The sequence below is a fragment of the Lissotriton vulgaris genome, chromosome 11 (genome assembly GCF_964263255.1).
Source record: "Lissotriton vulgaris chromosome 11, aLisVul1.2, whole genome shotgun sequence".
NCBI classification, from domain to species: domain Eukaryota; kingdom Metazoa; phylum Chordata; class Amphibia; order Caudata; family Salamandridae; genus Lissotriton; species Lissotriton vulgaris.
This window is the reverse complement of record NC_141699.1, coordinates 358,465,486-358,480,094: the sequence shown is the minus strand read 5'-3', so window position 1 is coordinate 358,480,094 and position 14,609 is coordinate 358,465,486. Positions and strand designations below refer to the sequence as shown.

General features: G+C 42.0%; 1 protein-coding gene across 1 annotated transcript in view; it reads left to right on the top strand.

Annotated features, from left to right (window-relative positions):
• STARD7 (StAR related lipid transfer domain containing 7) overlaps positions 1 to 14,609 on the top strand; it is a 158,624-nt gene that overhangs the window by 53,642 nt on the left and 90,373 nt on the right. Inside the window, exon 2 of the mRNA XM_086943331.1 lies at positions 11,520 to 11,976. Coding sequence (XP_086799457.1) covers positions 11,540 to 11,976 — 437 coding nt within the window. The 5' untranslated portion in view covers positions 11,520 to 11,539. The remainder of the gene's footprint in view (positions 1 to 11,519; positions 11,977 to 14,609) is intronic.

Here is a 14,609-nt window from a genome sequence, read left to right as displayed (position 1 = left end):
GAGTCACATGCTTTTGATATGACATTTTAATCTACTGAGCTGGTGTGGAGTATCGCACTTTTACCTTGCGAGAGGTGTTCCATATGGGTTTTTTTCCCTGCTGGAAAAACTACTCATTCAAATTTATTTGGTGAATAAAACTACTGCAAACATTTTTTACTTGTGTGGTAAAAAGAAAACTATTCAGATAAGTATTTCCCCACGTATCTGCACATTTAAATTATTGGTCAGCAAGTTAGAATTAATTACTAATTCATCAATGTCAACAATTCACAAAAAAGATTTACATTACAGTTTACAATTCATTAATATAAAAGTACCTAAAATACATAAAGTACTAGACATATAAATACTTAAAGAGAATTGGGTAATATCAATTCTCACGGTTACAAAAATAGTACTGTTAATCAAAAGATGTTATTAGTGTATAAATACTGATCATATAAGAAAATACAAAGTCACACCCAATTTTTACCACTAGATACACTGTGTGTTTTTTTTCTGCAAAATTCATTGGGGTTTACATTATTTAGAAGTACACCTTTGCCCGTTAAAAAAGACAAATGCCAGAATGGCGGATCTTTTTCTAAGGCTCATAGAATGTTCTCAAACTATGTTCAGGGGTTGGTAGCTTTGTCTAGTCTTTAAAGTCTATCATTAAAAAGCATATGCAATGCAGCTTGTCTCAAAATTGCCAATAGGTGTTTACTTCAATAATGGAATATTGAAAGCTCCAATCTTGGGGTGTTCTGATGTAAATAGGAAAACCATTGTAACGAGCGATGCTAGCTTGAAAGGTTTATGGCCTACATTATCCCAAGTCCTCGACAATCTAATAATCAGTGAAAAACTATTCTTTGGTTGAAAACAAGGCATTAGCATGCTATTGGGCACTTTAAACACCTTTATATTTTTCCTTTCGGGATTACGATTTGTGGTCCACACAGTACAGAAACCCGTAATTTTTGTGTTAACCTCAGATAATTCTGCATGCACCATCCTTAGGGTTGCTAGGTGACTTTAGAGTTTGTCAGGTTACCTCAGAGTACTTGCCAGATTTGAGTAACATAGTGGCAGATGGCCTATCGAGAGTACACATGGAGAAAGAGTGGGAATGTGAGATGTGATTGGGGACAGTGAATGAATGTTAATAAATGAGCATGATGGAGCATTGAGAAATTTAAAAAATGTGTGCACCAAAGATGGCCTTCTAAGCATGATTTGAAACCCTACTGACATATTGGAGACAAACTGAACCTTCTAGGTAACCGGTGTTTCCAAGATACCTAGATTATTCCCCTTACCATCTAAGAGAAAGAATAGTTGGCTTGGCGCATGAAAATCACATAGGCAGAAGCCTTCCTAAAACCAGGGTAAGGAATTGCTGCTGGCCTGGTATGAATTGTATGAAAAGTCACAAAGCAAGTGACTGTACTAGGTTCAAGTGATCAAGTCAAGTTCAGGTATAGTCCCCCAGTAAGTCCTGTATAGGTTCCCAACTACCCCTGGTGAAAACTGGCTTTAAGATCTCATCGATAGCGCAAGGAGATTAGGTATGACAGGCTTATACTGATTTTGGTTGACTGTCTCTTTTAGTAGGTTGTTGTGGAAATTGTCCACCTCACAAGTGCTAGTGGAATTCTTGAGGGAGACATTTATAAAGGAAAGAATGTAAGAGATTTGGTGACTGACAACAATAAACTTTTAACTGAACCTGCAAGTTGTCACCAAAATGCTGCTTTATGCTGTCCTAAGGCCTTCGCTATGGTTGAGAGGATATACCATGTAATAAAAGAATGTTTGCAGCTTGCCATGGTCTGAGGCGCTTCGGGAAAAATTGGGTTAAAAATATGCTGTGTGCGTGCTGCATACCACTCCCCATTCAATAAAGCCACTTTGCCCTTCTGTCTCCTTCAAGAGGAGGCATGCAGGAACTAAATTGGCACACTCATCGCCATGGCTGAATCACAAAACGGAGGTCGGTAAGGCAAGAATGGGGTAAAATAAATGATTACCAAAATAAATACAGACTCCTCCATAGCACACACACATGGTGCAATTCAAAAAACCCTAAACCCAAATCAGAAATCTCCCCCCCGCCCCACCCCCCCCCCCCCCCCCCCCCCACCCCCGATATAAATATTATCGTTGGGGCGAAATGTAACAACTAAAAAATGTGCATAAACAGACCATAGACTGGATTTGCCCACCCAGATGAGTGAACCCCCATCTCTTCCCCTCAAAAAAAGACTACGTTTTAGACCAATGCGGGAAAGTTAGAAAGTGGGTGGTGAATATCCTTGAGGTTTAAAGATTTTGTCCTCTCCTTACTACGCTTCTGGAGACCATCTGAACTGAAGTCACATTTTCCCTGCAAATAATCTCTGCTCTTTGCAGAATTTACACTGTTTGTATTTGGGTTACAGTATTAGTTTTCTCGATCTCATAATTATTTTCTGTGGGAGAGAGATGTGTTGTATTTTTCCCCTTTCCTTCTTTTTTCCCTGTGCTCTTTTGTATGTTACCCTTTCTGTAATAAGATGAAATGATGAAGTTGAGACAAGGTGTAGCATTAGAAGGATGCTTTGTTGATAATATGGTAAGTATCAAGGGGGAATCCCACCAGAAGCAGCTCACTTGCTGCTCAGCCTGACTCCAACTGATCCTCACGCTCACACACAAGCATTCCAACACTCCATTCTCACACGCACCAGCATTTCTACTCGCATTCCACTTACAGAATTTTTGTTTCTGTTTAAAAGGGGGAAGGTGATGTAGTGGACTAGTTGTGGGTCTTGCTGCTCAGCCATAAGTGGAATGTGAGTAGAATGCTGGTGCGTGTGAGAATGGAGTGTTGGAATGCTTTTGTGTGAGCGTGAGGATCATTTGATAGAATGATGGACCCTCATTTATACATATTATTCCAACAGATTCCCCTGACGAAGTACCTGTCATGGGTACGAAATGCATTGGGAAAAGCTTTAATATATATGGATTTATGAGCTTGATAAATTTCACAATGTGAATTTCAACATTGGGAATTGATTAAATAAATCAAAAGATAATTTGAATCTGATGAACTTTATTTTTTGAAGACTTCGACAATTATTGGTTTTACACGATTTGCAACATGAGATAGATCGCAGTGTCGATCCTACACAGCAGCGCCCAGAGGGTCGCTCCCAAGTTAAAGGGAACGTTTTTTTCTAATAATAATAAAGGCCAGCTTACTTACCTCAATGATCTCCGGACCTTCTTACTTCATTTGGCGACAAGTGGACTAAGCTGCGCTCAGCACCCACCAGCCAAATTTTGACATTTCTTCAACTCCTTTTCGAACCTCTTTTTCGAGCCTCCTTTTCATCGCTCTTCCACGCAGCTGCTCAAAGCGGAGGACCCTTTTACGCTGCACCTGTTCCATCTGCATGAACCGCACTTTCTGTAGTTTTGGGCAGGTTTGCGGCTGCGAGTTGATGACGTCACTCTCCTCGGCATTTCCCTTGCGACGCTCCATCGCCTAGCCACGCAAGACGCTTCCTGGCGCTAGTACTTCATCACACTTCACATAAGCGTCCACACGCAGGCGGCCATCTTTTGCTTGGTTTATTATGGTTACTATGGTAACCCAACGCTACGAAGACACAACTGGTGCTTTTTCATGAGCTGTCTCTCCTAAGCCATTGTGATCTCTCTCATCGATCCCAGGTAGGATCCAGCCTGCACGCTTTCTTGGTGACAGGCACACCCTTTCAATTTAATTTTACATTTTACAATTTTATTTGTTTAAGCCTTCAAATTCAGTGATAGGTTTACCGTGCCATATTACTTCAAGTTTTTACGCAAAATTTAGCCTGGAACTGTGAATATCGGTGACGGGCTCACTTTCAAAATCCACATTTTATTCTTTATCGCATGTTGTCAACTGTAGTGAATGTTATTTAAACTATAATTTTATTTACAGCACTACATTCTTCACATTGTATTGGTCATCTAATCCTATATTATGGCTACTTCTCAACAATTTGCGCGACCTCCTCCCTTTTTACAACAACCTGGCAAACCCAGTATTCCATGGCTTCAATGGGTAAAAGCTTTTGAGAACCACATTGTCCCTTGCTCACTTTGCCACTGGATTCAAGCAAGCTGGGCTGAAGACGTCTGGAATGCCAGAAACCGGTCCTCTGAAGCTTGTTTCCGGTCCAGGGAAGACATGGCTTGGCAGTTCGGGCTGGACTGTTCCCAGGAGGCACAGGGTCAGACTGATTTGCATATAGCCATGTCTGAACTGGGGTGGCAGAGTGGGCTAAAGAACGGTGATGGATTAAACCCAGATCTTTTGACTGGGTGTGAGTGTTTGATTGATTCAGATGCTCCGTCCATCACCACCCCATTTTTGTACCGCTTTTGGCCGCCATAAGTGTGGCAGGGTATGCTCAGACGTGAGTCCCTTGCTCACTTTGCCACTGGATTCAAGCAAGCTGGGCCGAAGACGGCTGGAATGCCAGAAACCGGTCCTCGGAAGCTTGTTTCCGGTCCAGGGAAGACATGGCTTGGCAGTTCGGGCTGGACTGTTCCCAGGAGGCACAGGGTCAGACTGATTTGCATATAGCCATGTCTGAACTGGGGTGGCAGAGTGGGCTAAAGAACGGTGATGGATTAAACCCAGATCTTTTGACTGGGTGTGAGTGTTTGATTCAGATGCTCCGTCCATCACCACCCCCTTTTGTACCGCTGAGAACCACATTGTTGCCATCGATGCTGTCAAGTTTTCTCAGGAACATAAAGTCGCAATTTTGTATGGTTGCTTAGGACTTGCTGCACAACATGTCTTAGAAAATTTACCTAAATTTCCTACACCTGCGGGAGAAGCTGGTGATGCTGAACATTGGGATTCCTACCAAGAAGCATTATCTCGCCCAGCGAAACATTATGACCAAGAGTCAAGCATCATGCTTGAAAGACACAATTTCTTTAGGAGAGAACAACGTGAAGATGACTCTGTAGAGGAATACATTGCGCAGTTGCGACTTTTAGCTCCAACTTGTGAGTTTGAGGCGGATCCTGACATTTATATTTGTGACCAATTGGTTTTCTCTTGTTTTTCAAGAAAGATTCAAGAACGCCTCCTCGGTTGCAGAAAACCTTCACTCCAAGAAACACTTGATATTGCTAAGAGCATTGAGAGATCTATCATCACCTCCAAGGCCCTTCAACATGATCAATCTCTCAACTCTTTCAAAACTCCTGCGCAAGACATTGTTAATTCGGTCAATGCTGTCTCCACAAACAAACCTGTTAGACAATTTGTTAAAAAAGGGAACACTTTTTGTTACAGATGTGGATCCAAATCACATCTGGGTAACTACCCCATGTGTCCTGCTCTTGGAAAAAGGTATTTTCTATGCAAAAAAATAGGTCATTTTCAAGGCTCATGTAGATCGTCCAAAAGACCTACGAGAGTTAACAGCATTGAGTACTCTGAAACCATTGATGATTGTACAGATCATTTTCAAGATATGATTGTTTCAATTGAGTGTTACTCTATTTTTCTCCTCATTGTGATAAAGGTCCCATAGGAACTGCATTCTTTGGAAATATAGAGATTCCTATCATGGCAGATTCTGGCTCTCCTACAACCATTTTATCAGATGTCATGTTTCTTGAGAAATGGCAAGGATCCATTACATTATATCAAACCGACATCAACCCCAAAGCGTTTGGTGAGTTTGAGATAGATATGTTGGCTTATTACAATTCAAGAATAGAATGTTTAGGGAGGTGCATTTTTACAAAAGTATATGTTGTGGTTAGGGGACGCAACATCATTGGTTGGCAAGATCTAGCCGAAATGGGACTACATCTTATTCCAGGCTCTGATAACCCAAATACCCTCGATGATCCTCCTCAGGGCTACAGTCCTGCTGGCTCTAGGAATGATCCACATCCCAAAACTGATTGCCATTTGTCACAAACTACACTTTTGATCTCAAAGGTTCTGGATAAATTCCCCAGGCTTTGCTCCAACAAATTAGGAGCCGTCAAAGGTTTTCAACACCAGATTGGACTTAAGTCAAACGCTCAACCCTTCGTTCATAAGGTACGTCCTTTGCCCCTTAGTGCGAAGGATGAACTCGAGTCTTTATGTGAGGATGGTGTCATTGCTCCTTGCAACTCCTCAGAATGGGTTTCTCCCATCGTTGTCATCCGGAAAAAATTTGGAGAAGTCAGATTATGTGCAGATTTGCGTACCTTGAATAAAAACCTCTTAATTGACTGCCACCCCGTCCCAAAATTCACGAACTTCTAGCTAACTTGGGGGGGGGGGTTAACATTTTTCTCTGTCGTTGACCTGCGTTCAGCTTACCACAAGATACCTTTAACTGTAGATTCCCAAGAGTTCACCACTTTTGTCACACCATTCGGAGTATACAAGTACCTTAGACTTCCTTTTGGCCTGGCCTCTGCAGCCAGTGTTTTTCAGAAAAAAAAAATCTTTTTTGAAACATGCCAGGCCTACCAGGACGATATTTTAGTTTATGATGATGACTGGGAAACACACTTGAGTAATTTATTTTCAGTTTTTTCCAAAATAAATGAGTCCGACATGACAATGGGGCTGACAAATGTAAATTTGCCACACAGCAATTGGATTATTTGGGCCATACTTTGTCTCCAGAAAGGAATTAAGCCTAAGGTGTCCCTTATCAAAGTCACCAGCCACACTTCTTCTCAATTCAATTCAAAAATGCTTTATTCGGTATGTAAAAATACAACCATATAGCAACAGACATAGTAACAAACAACATACATATATATCAGATTTTTAAGAATACATTTCCGCTAAAATATTTGCAAAATGTTATCAAAGGTAAAGCACAAATGATTATAAAATTATTTCTACGTGCAATACAATATAGCGGCATTCATCTGATATTGATATATGTGCAAAGTAGCCAAATAAAGTGCGAATGTTAATTCCGTTGTTACTAAAGTGCAATGTACATTTAGCAGCACAGAATCAAATGCTTAAAAAAATCGAAGCTAGATCATAACTATATCATAATAAAGTGCAAGTGCAATGGCCTACTTTCATTGCTCAGAGAAATGATAGCAGCAAGTATACAATATTCATATATGTGCAAATTAGCATGATAAAGTGCAAGGTGTCAATAGCATCGTACCAAAAATACACAATACGTTTAGCAGCACAAATTTCAAGTACTTAAGAATGATAAAGTGCAAATGCTATGGCCTATTTTCAGTGCTCAGAGAAACGATAGCAGCAATTATACAATATTCATATATGTGCAAATTAGCATGATAAAGTGCAAGGTGTCAATAGCATCACACCAAAAATACACAATACGTTTAACAGCCCAAATTTCAAGTACCAAAAAATGATAAAGCATTATTGAATGAGTTCATATAATAATTGACTTTCTTACAGAAATACATTTTAAAATATAGGTGGCCACATGGAAACATACATCTGGGGTCTCTAGATTGAACGCGTATTATATTTTAAAAAGATGGGTTTCAAATAAAATTTTCTATAAAAAGTGTTAAAGTTACAGGATAACATAAAGTGACAAGTGTTCTGCTTAGATTTACTGTCACAAGGACAGAAACAGGTGGCGGGTTTCTTAACCACGGGAAAGGCCACTAAATGGTGCACAATTCCCAAGCGGAGACGGGTCAATACAAAACGGTGTGAGTTAGTACTAACAATGCTAAGATAATGTTGGAAGCCTTCATTAATATTGTATTCCAGATAGAGATTGAACGTACTTTGTTTTGCATATTTTTCCGCTCTAATCCCAGCCGTATGTTTAAGGAATACGTTTTTAAGCTCCCGCTTTGATGGTACAAAGTTAGTTACAGGGTCTTTAAAGATGTTTAGGCCGTAAAGTAACTTATACCAATATTGTATATGATTTAACCAGGGAATAGTTGATCGACGATCAAGTTTGATACAGTCATTAATTACATGCTGTGTAAACTTTGTCTCCTCCTTTGCCCAAATTGAGCGCCAAAGGGACAAAGGACGTAAAACAATTAAATCATTAACATAATTCATATTAAGTTCCCTGTGTGTTAATTCAATTGAAGCCGTAGCCGGCACACTGATTAAACGTTTTAAGAACACATTTTCCTCACGTTGAATTAATTTGGCACTCCGTGCATCATATCCCCATACTCCGGCTCCGTATATGGCTGAAGATATACATCTTGCGTTAAATATAGATATCATTTCATAAATTCTACGACCCCCCTAATTTTGCAGCAAATCTAAAAATACAACTTGTATTCCTAACCATTTTAAAAAGGACACTTTTTTGTTCATTAACCCATCTTCCATCTCCTGAAAAGGTGATACCTAAATAACAGAAACTACTGACAGATTCTAGTCTCTCCCCTTCTAAAAAGAAGGGCTTACATTTTCTCTGTTTTTTACCACATACCATTGTAACCATCTTTCCCTTATTAACTTTCAACTTCCCATTTTCAATAAAAAGATGGAATTGAAATTCTCACAAAGACTCCCTTCGATAATTCTTAGAACTAGCAGAATATTATGCCCGTTTTGTCAAAGGATATGCACAAACTGTTGAGGCATTGCGTGCTCTCCTTCGGAAAGGCTCTAAATTTGATTGGTCTGAAGAAGTTTCGTCTGCATTTGATAGTTAAAAAACTCATTGTGGAAGCACCTGCTCTACATCCTGTCCATGACTCTTCAAAGTGTTTTATAATCGTTGCACCAGTCTCACGGGGTTGGGGGCGGTTCTTGACTAGTGGGTTTCAGGAAAAGAGCACATCATAGTGTTGTATCTTGACTCCCATGTTATGCCTCCCCTCTATGTGGAATCCTCATGTGATGTCACTTCACAGAACGTTGGGAGTCAAATAGCCACGGTTGGCTGGCTGAGCAGCATGCTGGCTGCTCCTGGTGGGGTCTCCCTGTGGTCTTGTTCCTATCTACTTATCATCTTGTAACTATCCTGAAATAAATCATCTTTAAACTACATGATAACTTGTGGACTTGATCATTACACATAGCCTTTTCTTCAAGGATGCTTAAACCATCTGAGACCCATTAGGGCACCATTGAACGCGAGGCTCTTGCGGGTGTATGGGCAATTGAAAAGTTCAAAAATTGCATTAGGGGTCGTGAATTCGAATTGTTCAGACCAGAAGCCTCTTACGCAGTTGCTTAATGGTAATGGGATTGACAAAGCGTCAGCCAGATTGGTTAGACTGCTTTCGAAATTACAAGCATTCCACTTTTCTATTAAACACATTTCTGGAGGTAGAAACTTCAGGGCTGATTGCCTTTCACGTATGGCTTTTCATGATCCCTCAAGTTGAGAACTTAGAAGATACAGAATGTGTGGTTGCTGCTATTGATGGTGTTAAGCTATGTCCCAGCATTACTGAACAATCCTGGTTGGAAAGATAACAAGGATGAAAATCTCACTTATTATATTGTGAAGGGTTGGCCAGAAAATAAGAAACTTCCTAATGAGTTGAAAGCTTTTGCCATGGTAGCATCTGAATTATCCCTGGTTAATGGCATGGTCATGAGACATGATTTCTTTGTCCCCCCGTCCAGTCTCAGGAATAATATCCTAAAATTTAGCACCAAGGTCATCTAGGGGTTTCAAAGACTTCACAACTCATTAAGTTGTACTATTGGTGGCCATCCCTAGAATCTAAGGTTACATTTCACATTGATTCACATCCTGAATGTCTCTTATCTGATAAAAAATTGAAAGTTATGAATACACCCCTACACCCTGTCCCCTTTCCCATTAAACCTTGGGACAAAGTTGGTTTAGACTTTTCTGGACCTTATGATCTCTTGCCCCATGGACTTGAATCTCTTACTTTGTTAATTGACTATCACTCAAAATGATGGATTTATCACATTTTGTGAGTCACCCAATTCCACCAATGCCATTACATTTTTGAAGAAGATGTTTTCTGTAGAAGGCTCGCCATCTGTTATAGACTCCGACAATGGCACTCACTTTATCTCCCAAAAGTTCAGTTCATTTTTAACAGTGTGTGATGTCAAACATGTTAAGGTCGCCCTATACTCGCCAAACTTCAACGATTTGGTCAAAAGGGCAAACAGACTAGTTAAGGACGACATTCAAACAGCTCTTTCCTCCCATCATGATGTACAGGATTTCCTTGAAGCCAAGTTGTGATCTCATGATATTTCTCCTCATTGCCCCACAGGTGCTTCCCTAGTCTCCCTCTTAAGGGGTAGAACTGCTCACACAAGTGTGTGTCTTAATTGGTTACTCAGTAAGCACAACAAGAGTATTCATTGCAATGAAGATTTGACATCTAGAGTTTTATAAAAGCAAAGACTCATGAAGTCCGCTCATGATGCTGCAAACATTTTTAAAAGTCTAGAATTGAGAGTGGGTGATTGGGTCCTCGTTAAAAATCCCAAAAAAGTGTCAAAAAGTTTATCAAAATTTTCCCCTCCAGTGCAAGTCACTGGTGTTAGCAGGGGCTCGGCTTACTTGGAAATAAGGGTTGGTGGAACAAGAGATCGCTGGTACACCTTTCCGACTCACAAGCTGGTTCTTTGCTTAAATTATCTAAACCGAAATTGGAGGATTCTGATTGGACTCAGTGTCCAGCGTCCGTCATTGAAAATTCCTCCACCTCTCGGTGTTCCATTGTACATTCCAGACCGGCGTGTGTTTCTGCCCCTGGTTCTGTGGTGACCACTGCTGACACCTATTCTTTACCACCGGAATTGGGAGTTTGTTGTAGAAGATTGCCTTCCAAATTGAATGACTATGTTTTGTCATGATTCTGTATTATTTATTTTATTTATTTTTTAGTAATAGCATCATCCTTACTTTCTCGTTTTCTATTTTTTCTTTCCACTTTGTTCTTTATGGAGAGGGATATGTTGTAAGGTTTAGTCATTGTGAGCATCCTCGTGGCAGGATCTGAGCTCGAGGATGCTTCGCTCTTGTTATGTATCTATTTGAATATGGTTCTGCAATCTGATGCTGAACGCTGTGTGCCAGGGTTCTGACAACGTTACTCAGTTGTCAGAGATCCTGGTATGCGGCAGGAGCATTTGGTTGGGGGTGCTGTTGAATAATAAATAAAGAACAGCTTACTTACCTCAACGATCTCCGGACCTTCTTATTTCACATGTTATTTCTTATTTTGTTTCTGTGACAAAACGTGAGGTCTTGTGTTCTCCTACACTGAATTATGTGTGACCTACTCTGAGGTCATGATGCAAAGGTTTGTGATGTCATCGCTGTTCCAGTGTTATCAGCACCACAAGGACAAATCTGCCTTTTGAAACTGCCCAGCAACTCTTTGCTGGGACTGGATCTCTAATAATGGGAGGGGGTGGGATGGGGTTACAAAATCTGCACCTCTCCAATGGAGAAACAAGATGTAAGTCACTTTATGTCCTTGTAAATATAATTAAATTCTGACCGGAGTGGTTTCTTATATCCATGTTTGTCTTGTTGCAGAGCGGACAGCTGAGGCAGATATGTGGCACTCCCTGCAGAGGACACCTCCAGCAGGTTTTTATTCCTATTACATTAACCCGGCCCGCTTTGCCACTCGGGCTGGCACACGTACTGAGGCTGGGGAATTCAGGCTGCCAGGAACCCCTATGGCAAGTGGATTCCTATGGGTTCTCAGCTGGCTTCAGAGGCGTTCGTCCCAAGGACCTCAGCAGAAGAAGAGCCTTCTCTCGCTACTTGCCAGCCACTGCAGTTACGTCACTGGACAGCGGGTCCGAAGGGCCCAGCAGATTGGACAACTCTACAGCAACATCTACTCTGAACGGTCCCGCAAGAGTCTTTTCAGCTGCTTGTGGCGCAGGTTCCGTGGGCGTCAGGGTGGCGCCTGCAAGCTGATGGCTGCTTTGACGGGGGTCTTCATATGGGAAGAGGAGAGAGTGAAGATGGAGGAGATTCAGAGGTAATGCTGTCAGTTTCTACTGGGTCTAATGGGACAGACCCCCTTGCTATCCTTATACCCAACACCATAAAACCTTTCATTTCACACTATGTACAGCATGTCACACAGTTCACCTTTCAAAATAGTGGAACTCTGCAGTCTGAGAAAGAAAAAAAAATGTAAGACACAAAATGACTTCTGACCTCTGTCTCTGAACACATAGCAAATGTGATGGAATATAAACAATATTTAAAGGCATCTTTATTGTTGCTTCAATTTCTGAGTGAACAGAACACCTGTTATTAGAAATGGGGGCCTCTAGTTGGCAGAGGTAGGTACCATTGTCCAAGTAGGGACCCTCCTTCCTAGTCCGGATAAGGGGGTACACTTCTAAAATACCCCCTTGGAAGCTTGGCACAAGCAGACAGGCTTATCTTAGAGGCATTATATAAAGCATTTGTGCACATACAGTAATACAGTGAAAACAGTATAAGTGGACACCACACCAGTTTAGAAAAATAAGTAATCATTATCTAAACCAAACAGGACCAAAACGACAAAAATCCACACTACAGTTATAAAAATACGACTTTCAAAAGGTAGAAACTGCTCTGTTCAAAGCAAATTGTAGATGCAACACTTTTCACACAAAGTACCTTGGATGCGTCACGCTCACAAACTAAAACTGTCACAGGGAAGGTGATGCGTTGGTTCCTTATGCCCAGGGAAGGTGGTGCGTTCGTTCCTTACTGAAGGGGAGGTGATGCGTCTGATTCTTACTGTGTGGGGAGGTGATGCGTGGGTTTCTTACTGCGGCCCCGGTTTCTTGCAGGCATGGTGCCCAGATATGATGCGTGAGGATTGGGGATGAGTCGGCTCTTGCAGCAGAGGTCCAACGATGCGTTGATTCTTGCAGCGGCACAGCCGGGCTTGCGTCTGAATCAGTGCGTGGTCTCGGACTTCGTAGAACGGTGCACTCGATGCAGCGGTTCTCGAACTGTGGTCAGGCGCTTTGTCAGTGTCTTTGGCGATGCGTCGGAAACAGGTGCAGATGCGTCGCGCTTCTCTTAGTTGCATTGCTTTTCCAGCTCCCAAAGGCAGGAACAACCTCCAAAGGCCCAGAACAGCGGCACACACCTCTTGGCAGGTCAGAACTCCCAGTTAGGAAGCTCATGAGACGTCGGAACAGGAGACAAGCTCTCCTTCAAGCCCTTGGAATCTTCCTCAAGCAGGGGACACAGCACACAACAAAGCCCTTGTCCTTTCCTTGGCAGAAACAGCCACTGCAGGCCAACCCCAGACAGAACACAACAAAGGGGAAAGGGGCAGTGCTTCTCCTCAGTTTCTCCAGCTCTTCTCCTTGGCAAAGGTTCCTCTTGAATCCCAGAAGTAATCTAAACGTCTGGGCCCCCCTTTATAATACAAAATCCTTCGTTCTCTGGAGGCAGAGAGTGTCTTTGCCCCGTCAGAACCAGTTCTCTCCTCTCTGGTAAAGCTGCCCGGCAGGAGGTGGAGACAGCATTGTCCAAGGCAGACCAGGCCCATTCAGGTGTGAAAGAAACCTCCTCCCCCCTACTACGAATGAAGCCCAGGTCTATTCAGCCCAACCTCAACCTGGAAAGGCAGGAGACACCTTACACCCCCCTGTGGCTGTCTGAACAGAATGCACATCCCCAGCCCCTGCCGCTCCACAGCCAGACAGTCAATATTCAAACCTAGCAGAGGCACACTGGATGGCTAAGTGAGAAAATACCTATTTTCTAAAAGTGGTATTTTCAAACCAGAATGTAAAAATAATCCTTACTAAAAGATGTGTCTTTAGATTCTGATTCAGGCATACTAAACTCCATTTTCCTATCATGTTCCCGTGGGCAGTTATGCAGATAAGATGGTATAAGTAAACTCCCCATTCTATCCTATGTGACAGATAGCCATTCAATATTGAAAAACTAAATTGGCAGTATTTCACTATCGGGGCATCCCACACACATCCTGCATAAACATGCACATCATGCACAGGCCTGTCCTACCTTTCACATACACTGCACCCTGCCCATAGGTGTACCTTGGGCCTACCTTAGGGGTGACTCACACGTAAGAAAAGGGAAGGTTAGGGCCTGGCAAGTGGGTGGACTTTCCAGGTCGACATGGCAGTACAAAACTGCGCACAGACACTGCAGTGGCAGGTCTGAGTTATATTTACAGGCTGCTCATGTGGGTGGCACAATCAGTACTGCAAGCCCACTAGCAGCATTTGGTTTACAGGCCCAGGGCACACACAGTGCACTGTACTGGGGACTTAATAGTAAACCAAATAAGCCAATTATGGAAACACTAATCCATGACGACAGTTTACAGAGGGAGCACTTGCACTTTGGCACTGAACAGCAGTGGCAAATTGCCTAGCAAATTTAGACCAGCAAAACGAAGTCCAACACACAGCAAACACACAGGAGGCTAAGGCAAAAATATAGGGGAAACCCACGCCAAGGATGCCTGGTTGAACACCTGTTCTTTATCTGCTCACCAGACCTGCGAGTAGACCCTAAATATACCTTGCCCTGATAAAATCTGATTCACCATAGCGAGTGGATTTCTCAAGGCCTGACAAATGCCCCATTCACTTTAGTACCTTCATAAATCATATAAATGCA